Source organism: Thermobia domestica, chromosome 11, assembly GCF_964235325.1.
Source record: "Thermobia domestica chromosome 11, izTheDome1.hap1.1, whole genome shotgun sequence".
Classification (NCBI taxonomy): domain Eukaryota; kingdom Metazoa; phylum Arthropoda; class Insecta; order Zygentoma; family Lepismatidae; genus Thermobia; species Thermobia domestica.
The window spans coordinates 81,206,622-81,225,699 of NC_137464.1; the positions used below are offsets into that span (position 1 = coordinate 81,206,622).

At 35.0% G+C, this 19,078-nt stretch overlaps 1 protein-coding gene across 8 annotated transcripts in view; it reads left to right on the forward strand.

The window, feature by feature from the left end:
• LOC145664225 (uncharacterized) overlaps positions 1-15,715 on the forward strand; it is a 104,589-nt gene extending 88,874 nt beyond the window's left edge. For all 8 annotated transcript variants that reach the window (XM_081730685.1, XM_081730689.1, XM_081730684.1 and 5 more), the window contains 4 exons: positions 2,566-2,820; positions 6,862-7,261; positions 13,174-13,217; positions 15,031-15,715. In XM_081730685.1, coding sequence (XP_081586811.1) covers positions 2,566-2,820; positions 6,862-7,261; positions 13,174-13,217; positions 15,031-15,696 — 1,365 coding nt within the window. In that variant the 3' untranslated portion in view covers positions 15,697-15,715. The remainder of the gene's footprint in view (positions 1-2,565; positions 2,821-6,861; positions 7,262-13,173; positions 13,218-15,030) is intronic.
• The last annotated feature ends 3,363 nt before the right edge of the window (positions 15,716-19,078 follow it).

Sequence of the window (19,078 nt, forward strand, 5' to 3'; positions counted from 1 at the left end):
ACCTCGATTCTTTAACATGAGAAGCCACATGGTGAATTATTAATCTTGATATTATTATTGTTATTATTATTATTTAAGACTTCTTATATACTATCTTATTCAGCATTGAACTTGAAGAAATCTAATAGTTTTTTTTTTCTTTCCTCGTTCACAGTTGGGCATCGAGAATACGAAAACAAATGAAGAAATAGTAGCCACCTACTCATACTATAGCCCACTAAATAAGAGGGGAATTACTTTAATATCGTATCTGAGTTAACATGGCTACAAATATATGGAAAAGAGGGAAAGGTTAGCACCACTGCTACCAACTTGATGTAGGTCTCTGTAATATCCCACGCACAATACCTGGTGCATTAACACTTTTCGAAATATGTAACACCTCAAAGGAGCAATGGTTGGTTTTGTCAACCGTCACTGTGGTTGTCAGTGGTCGAGGCTAGCTCATAGTTGCCATGATGCACTTGACTTTGAAATTTTATGTAGCTGTGTAACTCTGAGTTTTACTAAAATATGTAGAGGCAGTCGTATGAAGCATAATTATTCTTGGAAACATATCACGCACGTGTATGTTGTATTTTTATTAACACGGGTCCCGTCGATAAGAATAGTTTATATTCTTTTTCTATTGAAATAACGCTTTGGAAAGCACTCCTCATGTCACCCTCTCCCAGAAGGTGGACAGGGTCATTGAGCGGACGACAGTGAAGGCCTAGCGACTCAAGGAAAATATTTTTTTTTCATAGTTTTTGTGTATGTCATATATTGTTTTATATTTGTATACTTTACCCATATTCCAGAGATTATTTCTAGTTACCAATAACCATTGATTCTTTGTACAGATTTTAATTATTTCATAAATCCCATATAATGGGGATGTTTGGCATCACAGCAGATGACAGGGGTGGTTTCAAAACAACTGTCCTGTGGGTAGGGATGGTAGCACAGACTTGGTTGACTTTGGTGCTGTGAGGTAGGACAATATTTTATATATTTTAAAATGTTTGCAGCGATTTTTAGTTACTGTATAAACACCAACATATGAGTGAAATATATTGCTGGATTCCACAAAGCTCAAGAAAGCGGGGTGTATATATAGACTTTTCTGTTATATACAACACTTGCAAAGATATTTGGGATCAAGTAAATTCATTTGTATTATTGTTTGTCCAAAGCTTTTGTACTAGCCACCTAGGTAGAACATGGCCTGAAGCATATTGCTTCTTGCAGAAATGACAGGACCGGGTCGCTGTTTTGATTTACTCGTTTTTACTACACAAGCATTAAAATATATGAAATAATTAATTTTCCTCACTAAAATTACATCAGTATGGTGCATCAAGGAACGGTGATACAAAATTGCATCAAGATGCGGCGAGAGGAGGAATTCGAACTTTCCATTGTTGCTCGTAAAGGCAATTGGGAGTTGATTTCCATTGTTTGGGGCCTTTGTTGATATTTTTTCTTTGGTACAAAATATATTAACATATTTTTCTTTGTTGTACACATACACAGGGTTCTGGAATAAAAAGCATTATGCTTTATGCTTTATTTCTGTAAATTATGCTGTTTTATGCTTATAAGATTAGCAAATTTGGATATGTGAAGTGGTCAAAATCACAGATATGGTACAGTCCGCAGCAAAAAACCTGCAACATGAGCATGAAAGATTATTGTGAAACTACGCCTAACAGCGCAGGGAATGAACATAACGTCTAAGTGGCACGAATCACACCAGGAGAAACCTCGGCGTCCTCTCCTGCACACTTATTTTGGAAATCTTCCGTCGTTTCATGTTGCAGTTTTTTTTTTTTTTTTCGGACTGTACCAAACATAGGTGGAAAATTCCATTATGCTGTTACTGCTTTCTATGCTTTATTGTCCCCCTAGTTATTACATACTGCATACAAGAAGAAAGAAAACACTGATCACACATGAAATAGAAACTCCAACCGGAAGTAGGCTCAGATCTTGCAAACGATATTGAAAAATTCTCCCCGTTATGGTACCCCTTACCGATTTTTTATCAAGACGTCTTTCACTTGCGTCAGTAAAGGGAGACGTACAAATGTTGTGAGGAATGGCAAGGAGAGTCATGCTCATATGTGAATGATGCGCTGTATAGAGACCGAAGGTTCAGCTAGTTTAACATTAAGAATCACTTCGGTTTATGAGCTCCCTCGTGGCTAAGCGGTTAGCGTACGCGCCTTTGGCGTGGGAGACCCGGGTTCGATTCCCGGCGGGAGTTCATGTGGTTCGGATTCCACGTTAATCAGTAGGTCCACGTCTCATATAGCCTCGCTGCTGAACGGGACGCTAAACTAAAATCAACTCAACTCAACTCACTTCGGTTTATGTATATTCTATTTAATATTATATTTCATACTTGATAAATTACCCCTTAGGAGTCTTACATGAAACTGAAATGAACGAAGAAATCCGCCAATCTATATACTATGTACTATTTCCCAATACATCCGTCTTTGTCCCGTAGACTTTAACACAATAGAATATTGTGGTCTTTTCTTTAGGGTCTTATCTTCTGTTATTTCATCTTTTTATTAGGATGAAACTACAGAGGTACAAAATGAAAATCTTCCTCCGAAGAAAGCAAAACAGGACACGTCAAAGAGTTCATCTGCAGGAACAACCAAACATTCATCACCCACAGGCACAGAAACTGTTCGGAGGAGAGGGAGACCAAGGAAGGCTTCAAAAGAAGAGCTGCAAGAAAACACAAACAACGAGATGGTTGCTTCAAGACGGTCAGTTAGAATCAAGATGAGGAAGGGAAGATCTGCACGTTATGTTAAGAGAAAGGTTAATATTTTTCATTAATTTAGTGCTGTGTAGGGAATGTTGATCTTTGAGATAGCGGAGAGGAATCAATCGAATGCTTCTCATGTTGTCTTCAATATTGTTAGTTATATAGGAAGCGCGTCACTCTTAATCGTTTCAAAAGTTTTATTTGTCAAGAATTGAACCTTCTCTCTCTAATATTGTCTTCTTTTCTTCTTGGGTCAGCAGTCTTTCAATTGGTTGACTCAGCATTCCATTCTTCCCAATCCTCAACCAGACTTTTCATTTACTTTTACCATTACTTCCACATATCGTGTATTATTTGGTGCATTTATTTCAGTCGCTTCCTTCCTCTATGCATTTTTCCTTGTAACATTCCCTCCATAGTAACGTAATTACTCCATGTCTCATAGGATGTTCAATCATCCTATCTTTTCGAAACATTCTTCAGTATACTCTTTTTTTAATCCTGTCATTTCCAGCACTCGTTCCTGTGATATGTTATCTACTCATTTAGTTCTTAACATTCTTCTGTAGCATCACATTTCGGAGGCATCGATTTTTCGATTTTCCTTATAGAGTCCATGCTTTATATCCAACGTCACGCTCCATACGTGTGTTTTCATCGACATTTTCTTCAGTTGTGTGTCTATATTTCCGGTTAGAAACTTTCCGTTGTGTTCCAGTACCTTCTTTGCTTGAAATATTTAGGATTTTACATTTTCTTTACACCTATTATCACTTGTTCTTTTAATCTCAAAGAAACAGAGCTCGGAGAGTATCTTTGTAATAAGGCCACAATTACTCAGTTCTTGTATATGTTGTAACTTTATATTCCAGCCTATTCTATCACGCAAGTTCCGTAATTTAGTTTTTCATACACTTTTCTGAAGCATAGGAGAAAGTGACCATCCCATCTCTTATTTATTGGCTAGGAATACTCTATAAACGATGATGTGGGAAATAGAAATGTTCCCACAGCGGATGGAATCGTTATGAAATTTCGTCGTCGAAATTTTGGGGAAAAAAGCATCTATAAAGATAGTCGTCTACTTTTACCTTTCGCGTTAAGGATACCGATTCAAAGCCGAGAGGCATTTTTCGATCCAAGAGAAAGGTAAAATCGGTTTATAATCAAGTAAATACTCTTTGTAGACCAATAGCATATCTTTTGGTCTTAGGCTGCGTAATCCGAAACTATTCTTCCTCAACATCCCCATTTGTTCTTCCATATACCTTTTTGTACAATCATAATTTTGATGTATACAATAACGAGACTAGTGGGTTGAAGTCTTCATATATTTCTGTGTTCTGGTCTTAGACAACGGTATTCTTGTCATCTTCAGGAAATCTCTTAGTTATCTGTCTCATATATTTCATTACAGAGTCGTAACAATTCTGTCTTCCCTTTGGCTCCATATTCTTAATGAACTTAATTACGTATGTCCATTCTTCATTTCTCATATCACTTTCCCAAACAGGACCTGAAGTATAGTTTAACTTAATCATTCACTCTTGGTTTAATTCTTCAACATTTAGATCCTCCGTGGGTAAGCGGTTAGCGTATGCGCGTTTGGCGTGGCAGACCCGGGTTCTATTCCAGCCGGAAGCTCGTGTGCTTCGGATTACACGTTAATCGTCAGGTTCCGTCTCATATAGCCTGTTGAAAGGGACGTTAAAGTTAATCAACTCTTCAACATTTAGACTTCGCAGTATATCTCTAATATCATACAAGTCCATTATATAGTCTTCTCAACTTCTTAAAACTTCGTTTCGTTCACTGAACTACCTTCCCATTCTTATTTCGTATCGTTATTACCGGTAATACCCAGATCTTTCCACTAAATTCCCGCAAGTTTCACCTCCTTTTAATTTGTTATTCTACTTCCTGGACTTTTTTTTTTTTTTTTTTGTTTTGTTTCAGCGTTATCATATTTCCAGATCTTTTTTCATTCTATGAATATTCTTACCGTAACCAGTGATTTGTTATTCGATTTCTGTTTCGGGGCCGCAGTGGCTCAGTAGAAGAACGTTCGCCTCTTGTGCAGGGGGTCCCGGGTTCAAACCCTTCTCCCGTTTCCTCCTACTTTCTTCATTCCACCATTTCATTCATTTCTCATCACCACCATCTCCTTTAGCCTAGCCGGCATAATCGTGGGACGTAAAACTCAAAGATTTCATTTTTTTTTTCGATTTCTGTTTACGGTATCCTGCTACCTTTGTTGAGATCAGTGTCGAAAAAATAATAAAATAAAATAAAAAATAATCTTGAAGTCACTAGCCCAATTTTATTTACTTGTGTATGTTTTTTTAGTCTGGTTTATTGTTTTAGTTGTATATTATTCAAATTTGATTAGTAAAAGATTACACCCCTTTTCTTGATGGAGCTGCAATAAATTTATTATGTAATTTATGGACGGGTGGTCTAAATGAGGTAATAAAAAGTGTGTTACTGGCAAGGCTTTATGATAAAATTAAATAACTAACAAATAGGTGAATGTCAATAAAGTGAGGTTAATGTCAGAAAAGACATAAAACAGTGGACCTTTAAATAAATTAATAAATAGGTGTTAGCAAACATATGTTAAGTAACCACAAAAGGAACTAAACTGGAGTATGTTTATAACTTTACCATCCCGGCATTGTTTTATCATTAATGAAAGTTATGAGATGTAATTAAAACAATAGTGTGTGTGTTTATGTTTTAAACAAATCCGTTGACGAATCCATTGAAAATTTTGTCGTTAATAAATATTTGAACTTACGCTTGTTTTAAGTTAATAATGTGTTAGATAATTTAGCAAATGAATTATTGATCCTAGTCAAAGATTCTGTTGTTACAGCATATACAGATTACGATAGGGAGGTTACAATTTATATATATATATATTATGAGAAGGACATTTTCGTAACTATAAAAAATTATGTATAGCACACTCATATTATTCCTTAATGATTGTCATTGACTAGTTACTAGAAAAATTTTTGACAGGCTTACTGCTACTTCATTTATAGATTTGAAGAGCTAAAGAAACTAATTAAAAAGTAATTACTGTGAAACCGCACAAGAAATATACAGAAAAGATGGGAGAAAAATTCACAAAGGTTTTCTAAAATTGAGAGTTGAGACATTTTGTTTTAGACAGTGTGGTGAGTCGACTAACACGGAAATTTTGGCAAATAACTCAATGACTCTATTAATTTCTCATCCAACACCTGTGGTGTTTGGGGTCCCGGGTTCGATCCCAGCCCCCGCCAAGTGAACTTTGTGATGGACAAACATGTGTGCGTGGGTTTCCTCGGGGTTCTCCCGTTTCCTCACACTTTCTGCATTCCAACATTTCATTCATTACTCATCACCGTCTCCTTTAGCCTAACCGGCATAAACGTAGGACGTAAAAACTCAAAGATTTCATTTCATTTTCATTTCTCATCCAAGTTGCCTACATTAATTATTTCAGACGTTTTAGTCTTTAAGTTGCAAGTTTCTAAAATGTTCCTTATGTCGTAGAGGTAGTTGTTTTATTTCTTGAATATCTTGGGAGTCTTAGAAGCTATTATTATTTTAACAATCCCAAGACTTGCTACTTCTCTGTTTATTATGTTTATTTCTCGTATAGTTCCACAATAATAACTGGGAAAGTTTTTTTTTTAGTATCCTGAAATTACTATTGAGGACAGCGTCGAAAACATTTTAGTTACAAAGGTCGAACGAGAATCATTATTAAATAATGTATGTACAGTGCATGTTAAGCCTCCTATGTTGAAGTCTACATATATCGTATTTGGACACAACTTGTTTTTGATAAGAATAATATTTTTGCCTTGCATTGAAAAATCCCTTCTGTAAACCGACTTATGAAAGGCCAGTAGGAAGTCTCACAGGATTTACATTTTGTTCCTTTTGTACACATGTTTTCAAAACAACTTCAGCAAGTATTTTTTGTCTGGTGTTTTACATTTCATTTTACGCCTGATGTTTGATAATTACATCTCATAACTTTTGTGTCTGATGTTTATTATGCGCAAAATAGCGTTACATTAGTTTTCACTTTGTTGTAGATTCCACCTCCGACAGTAGAGTCGGATGATGCTAGCAGTATTGGCCAAGGGGATGATTTCCCATCTGTAATCGTAGAAATCGTTGAAGGCAGTAATGGAAGGAAACTCGAACTTAATGAGCACATGGAAGAAGTAGTTCAATGTTTTGTTTGTAACAATGCTATTCGGAACACCGTAGCAACAGAACTGAGCGTGTTAACGGAGACAACGAAAACGAAATTGTCTAACAAATTAAGCAAAATCATTGAGGGAACCGGAGTGTCTGTATCAGAAAGTAACTTTCTATGCAAGAAATGTGTTCAGTTGCTGAACTACGTTGATCGTATCGAAGTGGAAGTTTGTATGTTGAAGAAGTCAATTGTCAATTCTGTAACGAAGAATCATCCAAAACTAGATAAAGGTAAGTCGATAATTCTGTGTGTCGTTGAAAATAGTGATTGGACGAAATATAATGTACGCAAAATTTAATGAGAGAGCTGTGAATGAAGATATTGTACTATCTTAACTTCATTGTATTATATTTATGTCTGTTGTTTACTTGGACAGATTTAACCCTTTTAAGATATATCGTAGTTTTTAAGCTTGGGTGAGCTTCTCTTTAACCCTAGATTTCTGAAGTTTTACACAATCAGTGGGCCCTTTAGGTTTTATCTGAATTTTTTCGGATCTCTTCGTCAACACAGAAAGGGGGGGGGGGGTTCAGAGGGGTTAAAGCGTAAAAAAGGTATATTTCTTGACCAAAAATCCCACTTTCGTGATTATTGCTCCGCTCGGATACATGATAGGGACATCTGAGTGGTACTTTCTGAAAGCCCACTCGATTCTAAACAAAACAACGTATGAATCATCATTCTACGATAATTAGGGACGTGTCAGGGATTTCTTTTACATAATATCCTTTTTGTTACTACTGTAATTTGAAGCGCTTTGCGTGCTTTTCCCACATAGGAAAATATTTTTCCCGCACTTAGTATTGATGATAGGAGATTGGTATTTGTCACAAGTAATTAATACCACAAGTACTATTTTTGCAAGTGATTTCCAGATCTGTATGTTTACCACGGGCCGCGCCAAAGGGTCTCAAACAGGGTTGGCAAAAACCATGGTTTTTATTAAAAAACAAAAAAAAAAAAAACGTTTTTTTTTTTATTGTTTAAACCAGGTTTTTATGGTTTAAATAATTTGCTCTATATATTCATATCATATATGGACAGAAATAAGTTTGTTTCGCCTTGATGTTATTATGCAACAACCGGGTTATGCTGGAAGGGGTCACATAAGCTTAAAGCGGAATAAAAACCGCTTCTCGAGTTACATCCGAGAGAAAATGTCCTCCATTTGAACTCGGAACCAGGACTAATTGGCCACAAATGCGATACGTCTGCCGACTCACTCACGAAGGAATGCTGATGATAATAATAATAATAAAAAAAAAACACGTTGTACTGATCTTTACATGCTTCTTAATATAACTGTCAAGAGTCATTTCAGAAGGACAAAAAGATAAACAGTTGCACACGTGAAACCATTACACAGAATTACATATGAACAATTTCAAAGTACTACGGAGTACAGAAGAACTAATTTAGTTCAAGTTAGTTAACAACGACTTTTATTGGTCCAAATTAAAGAAATACACCGACTTAATCTACATATCAATAAGAAAAGTGAATAAAGATACGAATTATTTGAGTCCACTTCGGCTCAGACTCATTTATACATAAATAGATACCAAAGATACTTATTTCACTAAATACCTCTCGTGGGGTCTGTATGACCCCCCCCCCACACACACACAAAGTACGGCATTTTCGATGTATTTTATCAATAGTAAACATTGAAACGAAACAATATTTAGAATTTTTCTTCGATTGCAATTACATAACAATAATAACAACTACAAAAAATCACAAAATAAACATTTATAAACTAATAAAAAAAAAGATGCTTTTGTAGTATAATCTTTTTGAGTAATGAATGGGGAATTTAGGTCTGAATATAATACGAATAATATACGGGAGTGAAACGTGATAACTCACAAATGTGTGTTCATCAAGATTTTACAAACACTTACACTTTTACAAACATTTTTTTGTTTTTTGGTTTTTCCACAAAAAATCCCTATTTTCCTCAACTTTTCCCTGCTTAGGTACATCCGAGGGACATGTGAGTAGTACTGTCTGAAAGCGTACTCTATTTTGAAGAGAACGGCGCATGAATCGTGATCTACGATAATTAGGAACGTGTCAGGAATTTTTTTAATTTTGTAGGGTGCATTTTAGGGAAATTTTGGGCGTTTTTTGATGCTTTCCCAACATGTATAAAACTGTTTACCGCCATTACCATTGAAGACAGGAAATTCTAATTTGTCACAAGTAATTAGTACACTACGTAGTATTTTTCAAGATTTTTTCAAGTTTGTGCTCAGACTCGGAAGGGGGGGGGGGGGGGGCTCGTGGGCCCCAAACTTTGAAGAAGGTTCTTTGGTCAAAAAAATCCCGATTTCCCTTCAGAAAACATCCTCTCAGATACATGATAGGGACATGTGAGTGCTACTGTCTGAAAGCCTACCCTATTCTGAACAAAACGACGTGTGAACCATAATCCTACGATAATTAGGAATGATGCTGTACCTTCTTGACTGAAAGTCAACAAAAACACCTTAAAAAAAAAAAATCTTAAAAGGGTTATGTGAGTGAGTCAGAGAGAGGGGGAGGGGGATTTTCTAGAGACACCGTACGTTTTGATCTTGACGTGATAGTACCAACCTGAATCGACTGTTTTCAGATGCAATTAAACGACTCTTCCAGGACTCCAATCTGGGAAGGAGCATCAGGGGTGAAATTCGGGAAAATTTGTTACCATAGACATGATTTCTTTTGAAACGATATAACGTTTCTTAATTTTTGAGTACGTGACTGCATCTCGACTGAGCCTGACCAAGAGAAGTCTCGTTTAGGGGCATCTTGGAAAAATTCGGGAGGAAGTAGATATTTTCTCTAATGATTTTCATTAAATAGGGTATACATTGTTTTGAGGTGCGGAAAGCGATTTCGATCGGTCTTAACTTTAGCAAAAGTTATTTGAACGAACTAAAAAAAAAAAAAAAAAAAAAAAGGCAGAGGACGATTTATATGAAATGGAGGGCATCTATTCGGGTAAGAGAAGGCTTGTTCACTAAATTTCAATGATGAAAAAAAAAAAAAAAAAAAAAAAACAAACTTATTTTGGGGCGATTTGTGAGAGATTTGCAGAACTTAAGGGTATTTAAACGTGTCAGCGATTATTCAGAAAACAGAAGATATGTATCTAACTTCATCTTTCAAGTATTTCCTTGTGTTACTTCGTAGTCGAATGGCCAATGCATCTGCTTTCATGTTCTTGACCCTGGATTTGATTGAGTATTGCTTTGGGTAAAAACCCAAGTAGTGGTTCGATTCTGCTTTAAGCTGTAGATACCAACTTCAAGTATGTACTACTATTATCTTTGCCATTCTGATAACGGCATTTCTTCTAGGATATTTTCTATGTATTCATTAGAATAAGGTTGTTATCGATGTAAACAAAGTGGTCGCTGCTAAGGAAATAATCTTTTCAATGGATACATTATATACTTCTACTTATTACATATTAATATATATATATATTCCATTTTTATTGAACTTCTCATTAAAACAAATTTCCCGCTACCACAAATAATATGGTAGACAATAGTCTTTCGTGCACCCATCTTAGACTTAAATTCCGCCTAATGCAGCAATAGTTAACAGCCCTGTCTCTATCATAGGTATATCTTTTTATTTTCCGTTGAATTTCCAGCACACAATGTTCAGTGATTTCATTATTACTTTTGTATATAAAGTAAAGGTACATTTGTGCGAAGAAATAAGTCATACACTGTAATTGTTAAGTTGTCCCTATTATATTTCTCTTGTGTTGGGTAAATTTATTAGTCAGTATGTAAAGATGATAAAGCTCACTTCATGTATAAAACTATAAATAATAATAAAGCAAAATACAAAATCGATTGAGTATAGTTCAGTAGCCGTTTACTAACATTTCCTTAGGTTTTGAAGTACTCGCATTTTGAATGCTTCAAGTCTCTTTATATATCCACGTTTCTTCCTCATGCAATACAATACTCACCACAAAACATATAGCAAGTAGAATATTTTCATAAACTCTTCATTTAGCAACCTGTAAAATACGTTATTGCTCAAGGCTCCCTTTGCCATTCTTTTTTGTTTCATTTCCCATTCAAAGTGCGTGGTAAATCTTATTTTCATTATAAGAATCTAATGATTATGTGTGTCGCAGTATACTCTAAATATGTATTTTCGATAATATGCTACAATCCTTTTATTCTTTTCTTTGACATGTGATGGCGATTTAAAGGAGAAATGACATGTCAAATATGATAGTCGTAGTATCTTTCCGTAAGTAAATTTGACAGATTTAAGAAAACCTTTAATTGATTTTACTTCCCTATCTTGTAGTTCCAGTTCTTATTAATATGAAAATATTATTCATGTATTCTCCTATTTTAATAATGAGAGTTAAAATAGGAAAAGGGATTGATGTTCGATCCAGGGTCAAAATATTGTGGTTTCTACATCGTCGTTCTACTTCTCGCTCACGAGAGATATGGTGATCTTTATTAGAAACTAATTTTGAGGAGGTTCATTTTATTTTGTGCAATGGACTTTAAAAAGTGCATTTCGTTCCATTTCTCATTTTCTTTCTTTCTACAATACAATATGCTCTCTGTTCACGTTTAATCCGTACCCGTGGGGGAAAAGAGCTGAAAACTTGCTCTCACAGATTTTGCTAATACGTCTCGATAAGGCTCCAGCCAATGAGAGTATATGTGCAGATGAAATGACTAAAAATTCGTATGTTATGAGGGAGTTTGAGACTTCATTTTACGCCTGGGTTCTAGACTCATGGGCGAGGCTTCAAGAGAGAAGTAGGAAGAGCGAAGGACTATTCTGGAAGATGGCGTCATGAAAATTAAACCTGCGTGATATAACATTCAATTTTAATTTGGTAGTGATATTCTTTTCTTAACCTTTGTATATCTGCTACAACAAAGTATGTAACTGTGAAAGTTTGTCAAATATACTCAGGTTAAATTGCTGATTGATTCCTTCGTCGTCTCTTGTGTGCGTAGTCCGCCTAGTATAAGCTTCTTTATACTGTACTTTCTATAATAGAATGAATTTGCTGAAGTATATCGTTTTCAGTATAACATATAATATTGTAGTTTATTGAGGTTGGAACGAGACTTCGTTTTGTTCGAATCACATCACAATCTGCGGGAAAATAGCATTTGTGTGTAGATAGCTTTGTATGTATTCAGGTTCGATATTAGCGAAGCTGACAATGCACGGTCATATATTTGCTGAATGGTTTCGAAGTTCGATTCCCGAGCTTGCTTATTAGTTTGGTTTCTTTGCTACCCGCAGTAATCATTATAGGGATTAAGGAAATACAAGTTGTTTTATATTGCTATACCGTACATTCAGACCTAGCCGTTCTACAACTCTCGAAAGAAGGGTTTTTCTGTTTCTGTATTTGAGTACGAAATCTGATTGTAGAAGTCAATATATGTTTGCAATAATGTAGACACTAATTTAAACTAAGAAATGCAACACTGCTTCAGTGATCCAGTTGTTATACTGGAAGTTACACCGATTTACCTGTTTCGTTTCCTCCTGTTACTATAAAAATCCCTCACAAGTGTGGTTGTCAGAATATAGTAAATTGATCATAATTTTTTAATTTGCTTATAGTTTTGCAATGTTATCATAATTCTTTTTTACTGTGTCTACTTACTAATCACTGAACTTTAAACAATTACGGAAGAGAAGGATGTAATAGTTACTAAAAATCCTCAGTTACAATACATGTGCAAGATTTGTGTAGAAGTATATATATAAATACCTTATCACAGAAATTCAATGGTCAAAGAAAGAATTTATTTTGATTTGTATGCATGACAAGCGGCAAAAATTGCTTTGGACAATGTTCTTATTGTTTGGGTATGTTAAAAGTTACAAAAATATAAAAAGTTGACCTTAATTTCAAAATAGAACTTAGGAAACATAATAATTAGAAAGAAAGAAGTATAATGTAATAAGGATAACGTCCGGCATATTGTTGTTAAGAACAAGTGTATTTATCTCTAGGTGAATGAAAAAGTGGATCAACCTTTTTTTTCCTTTTTTGTAAGAACTATAGTTGTGGTACAGTGAATATTTATAGTTTTATGTTTATTTTAGTATTTTCGTAAAGTTGCATTTTTTCTTTCAGGTACAAGTCGAATAATAGATAATGAGAGTGATCATACTGATCCAGTAAGTATGCTTTCTCTTTCTTTCTCTCTCTCTGCCTATATATATATATATATATATATATATATATATATATATATATATATATAATATTAGACTTAAATGTACTACGATGATGCTCGAATTCTAAGGGAAACAGACAGTGATGATAGTAATGAACGAAATGGTTGAATGAAAAAGGGAGAGGAAACGGGAAAGGTCACGCACACGGTATTTGTCCACTACAAAGTTTACTTACGCGAACTAGGATCGAATCAGGGACTCCAGGCACCAGGGTTCTACTACCTAGCTACTGTGGCTCCGAATATATCCATAGAAAAAAAAAAATGTAAAGAACGAAATATTTGCTATTAACTCAGTACCTCTGAAACGTTCTGACGGGGAAGGGGGGGAGGTCATTAGGGTTACGTGGTTTGGTTCCAGGCTGTGTAAGTAGTTGGAATTTAATGGAGGAATGAAACTAATTATATGCGTTTGTCAGTAGAAAGCAAGGGAATAACAAATGAAAAGAAATATTTGAATAATATAAAAAGGGATTGAAAATTAAAAGATGTAAACAAAAATGATTTAATAATAATTAATAGTAATAAATAAAAAATTAAGAGATAATGCAATATGAAAAATATGTAATATAAATAATTCTATATTTTCATATTTATCAGTTTGTTTATTATTATTATTCCACACAATTTTGTTCTTCATTGTCTCCCATATTTGCCCATTTTGTAGCTACATATATATAATAATCGTGTATATATCCTATATGTTGTAATATTTTTTTCTTCTTCAAAAGGTCAAAATACAAGAGAGAAGATTAAAATGTATGCCTACAAACTGAAATTATGCATTTCTTTTATAATCATATAAACCTTTTTGTAGAAAAGCATAGGAGCATTCCTTATTAGAAAGTATCCGGACAAGCTCAGTAGTGAGACACGTGTCAGTCCAATACTTTTACCAAATTAGTTTCTTTTCTGCCGCGCAGGCATAATTTCCTGGATAAGAGTTTCCCTTGCAATTAAGTACATAAGTAGCCCAGTATATCTTCGTTGAGAGTATGACCAAACATACTTACAGAAGTAAGATAGAAGTTCTCCTGTCTTCCTTTCGATTTGAAATTTTGGGAAATATAGATCCATAGCTTCCAAATGGAGAATAAATAATTAGTCTATAAGTTCTACGAAGAATCCTGCTCTTAAAAATATTAGATCGTTCAATTGAGAAGCCCTTCTGTGCAGAAGGAAAACGCACATAAAACCACACTGTAAAACTTACAAGACTGAAAATAAAACATTTCAGTTTTACTTCCCATGACTATGCCCTATAGACTAAAGGAGACAGATGTTTAATGAAGGTGAATTATTGTGATAGAATTCATGGGATAAGAATGTTGGATAAAAAGGGGGGAACCTTGAGAAAACACACGGAAACAATGTTGTCCACTACAAACACTCACTACCTGCGATCGAGTCAGGGACTCCTCACACAAGAGGTGATCGCTTTACCATTGAGCGACCGTGTCCCTTTTGAAAGATTTTGTTTATCTGATTATTGCATAAGAATATGTCAAACAGTATATGTTCATTTCCACCAAATTATACGAAACATAATTTTGTCGGGAAGGAGGAACAACAAAATATGGGGGTTGTATTGGGACATGGTCTGTACAAGAGCGGCATATAATTCCAATTTAATTTATATCTGTTTCAGGCGGGTAAACATTTAAGTATATTCTTGTTACCTATCCCATTGACTAAGAGTATGTGTTAGCTCGAGGAGATGCTTGTGTTTTAATATTGTATGTCTTATCTTTCAGGATACTGGTGATGCTATTGATGAGATAGAACAACCTATAATTGTCTCAGAAAACGAAGATGACATTGAGACACCGCATTTAACAGCTGACTTGTCAGAGAATGCAAGTACTATTGCGCCGAACGACCCAGTGAAAAATGTGATAAAATGCCGAATATGTTCTTTCAAAACTCATCATCAGTCTTTGATGATATTTCATCTTCGGAGTCACACAAAAAATACTCGTAACTGTGATTTCTGTGGTGTATCGATGTGTTCGTTGCAGACAAAAACATCGAATCGTCCAGTTGCAGCACGTCCACATTCTGACGAACATAGAACAAAAGAAATGTCAAATAACGCGAGTTTGACTAAATCAAATGTAAAACAAGTAAGTGATACGGATGTAAATATAAACAACCGTGTTTCGGTGATTTGTGTCAATGAGTCAACGAAAGATAAGTCAGTGTCAACAGTTGAAGCTAGTAAATCGTGGAGAGACAGTATTGCAGAAGCTTTTATTCAAAACGTTAAAACAGAGAATGTAGAAGTCGACCAAGTTTTAGTTGAAAATGACTTTGGTACAGAAGGTACACCATATCAGATGATGTATGTAGGGAATGATTTAAGTGATGATAGTGATGATGAATATTGTTTTGTAATTGAAAATACTATAAATTTACAATAAAAGCTGTAAATAAATGCAACGATTGAGATGATGTTCTAAACTCACTAAATGCTTGAATTTACTTTGTAAGCAAGTAAGAGATGCAAAGGCTCGGAAAAAACTGCTTTTTTGAAAAAAAAAAAAAAAAGTTTTTTTTTCTGCTTCGCATTTTTTTGCTTGGAAAATTTTGGACGTTTTTCAAAATTCTGCTTTAAATTGACAAAGCAGATTTTGTTTCGCTTCTCTACAACATAGAAACTCATTTAATTAGTTGTTGATGCAGATAGTAATATAAAACCTCGAAAATAAACCATGAATTTCGAAAAGATTCTTCTTGAACAATTTTAATTCTTAACATATTTACATTATCAATCCCAAAGGATTAACCAACGTATATAATAGGATTTTTTTTTAACCTCTTACATACAAAAGTAAGTACTTTTTTAAAAAACAAACGAGACACAAATAACTAGCAAAATTGTATGTAATATTTTTACTTCAAAATATCCCACACCCTCTTATGAAAACAAAATATAATTAAAACATGAGAGAAATACATTTATATGATAATCTTAAACGTTGTACTTCGGAATCTTCGTTTTGGGTGGTTTTGTACATTCTTGAAATTTTGCAGTTGTTTTAAATTTCATGTATATTGTACAAACATTTCGAACGAATTTTCCATTCATTGATCATAGGGCCGCGGTGGCTCAGTGGTAGAGCGTTCACCTCTGGTGCTTGGGGTCCCTGGTACCATCCCAGCCTCCGCCATGTGAACTTTGTGGTGGACAAACACCGTGTGCGTGGGTTTTCTCGGGGTTCTCCCGTTTCCTCCCACTTTCTTCATTCCACCATTTCATTCATTACTCATCATCACCGTCTCCTTTAGCCTAACTGGCATAACCGTGGGACGTAAAACTCACAGATTTCATTTCATTTTTTTCATTGATCATATACGTAATAATCTGTTACCACCTATCAGGTGCTTCGGATCTGCAAAATTGGTAAAGTTCCGAATTCTTTAATGCACTGACTGTTCCTTGAGCTTGTTTAGAATCGAGAAAGTACCGAGTTTTCTGTTCATGGATCATATGTGTAATAGACCGTTCATCTGAGCGTGTTGTTTCCTAGGCTCTAGAATACATAACCACCATCACGGTTTACCCAGTGCTGAAGTTTTCTGCACTTTTAACAAGAGGGATACAACATATCACTACGGAAAAGAAAAAAAAGGGGGGGGGAAGAAAAACTACGGAAGACATTTAAGAAGAGTAGAAAGAATCGATTATTGTTCTAATTCACAAGAAAAGCGACAAAACCGCAACAATTATCGAGACCTCTCTCTCCTGTCAACCTCCTATAAAATTCTCTCATACATTATCTTAGCAAGATTGATCCCATACGCAGATAAAATTATTGGAGATTATCATTTGTGGATTTAGACGAAATCGATCAACTATCGACCAGATATTTACCATTCGACAAATACTCAAAAAGAAATGGGAATATAATACCCCAATATATCAACTATTTATTGATTTTAGAAAGGCTTACGACTCGGTTAGGAGGGAAATGTTGTACAACATCCTTACAGAATTTGGAATGCCGAAGAAACTAGTTAGATTAATTAAAATGTGTTTAAATGAATCCCAGAATAAAGTCCGACTGTCCACTAGCTTTCACATCGAGAAGGGCCTGAAACAAGGAGATACCAGGGTCTAGAGCTGAATGGTATTCACCACTGATAGGGGATGATTGTAGAACAATCGAAATAAATGGAGAGGCCTTATTAAATGCCTGCAGCGACATTGGTTAGCAGAGAAAACTAAATAGAAGAGTACCGGGATCGCAATACGACAAATTATGGCTGCGTCAAAATATCAAATAATACTTTCGACAAAGTGGATACTTTCAAATATCTAGGATGAATATTAACAGACCAAATCGTATCCACGAAGAAATTAAATGTTGACGGAAAGCAGGAAATTCGTGTTGTTATTCAGTTCAAAATATTTTGTCATCGCGAATTCTGTTGAGGAATATAAAGCTTAAAATATATAAAACGATAATCATACTTGTGCTTATGGTTGTAAAACATGGTCGCTTATTCTGAGGGAAGAACGCAGACTGAAAGTATTTGAGAATAAAATCCTGAGGCGAATATTTGGATCTAAGGGGAATGGAATGAGGAATAGCGGAAACTTCATAACAAAGAACTGCATAATTAATACGGTTTACCAGACATTGTTAGGGTCATCAAGACTAGGAGGCTCAGGTGGGCAGGTCATGTAGCCAGAATGGAAGAAATAGGAACGCTTTCAAAGTTTCAGGGATCTCCTATAACCTGCAGGTAATCTCTGCGTTCCTTTGGAGACTCCCTCACACACATCTTGCGGAGGTTTGAAGCATACATTTTTCAATAGAGCAGGTATGACTTCGAGTGTCATGTTCTAAACCGCACTCCCTATGTTGCGTTGTTTATGAATTACAGCCCTCTGAAGTTCATTTTTCCCACGCTTTCGGCACTTTATATCGCCGAAACTATCCCTCACTGATCAAAGTTCTAGAGGACTTTTTTGCTTGTTTCGGTGCCAGGAATCAGCTCCCGAATACATATATGATTGGAGTGTAATCTTTGTCACTTCAATGTGTGCATTTTCAATTATTATTCTATAAACTTGTTATTATCGTATCAATTCTGATGTTTGCATGGTCAAGTGGGAGACAAGGCATGATTAACCTTAACTTCGCCATGTAAAATAAGACTAAATAAATCATTGCACAGCTATACAGTATAATAGAAATGTGGAAGTACGCTCTGACCGATATATTGAAAAACTTAAGTTTAAATATGTGCTAGAAGCAAAAGTACTAAGCTCTAAGAAATGAAACATGGATGACTAAAAATGAAATGATCTAAAGAAGAAAAGAAATGTCGATAACTCAGAAGTTAAAATACAGTTAAGTAGCCTCTAAAATTGCTCTCAAATACTTCGTACTTTAATTTATAAAATGTGCTCCATCCATCATGACGGTGAATTATAGAGCGATATATGGCATTTAGTCAGGAAATCTTATTTAATTGTAGAATATACTGTAAGAAAGCTATTTAGATAGAAAAATCATCAAAATAAAAAAAAAAGCAGAAAAGCCAGCTTTTATGCATCTCTAAAAGCAGGGCTGGACTTAGGCCGTGCAGGGCCCAATATCTCTGAAATAGAATGGAAAGTAGTCAAAGTGTGCCTATATTTTAAAAAAAAAATGTATGGGACTCAATAGCCAAACAGATGTAATTTACATTTTAATATAATATTGCATACATATTAGCCTACAAGTAACTAACAGTATTTATATATTACCTCTGAAGAGCACATAGTCACAGTGTCACGTGCTTCAGTGACTG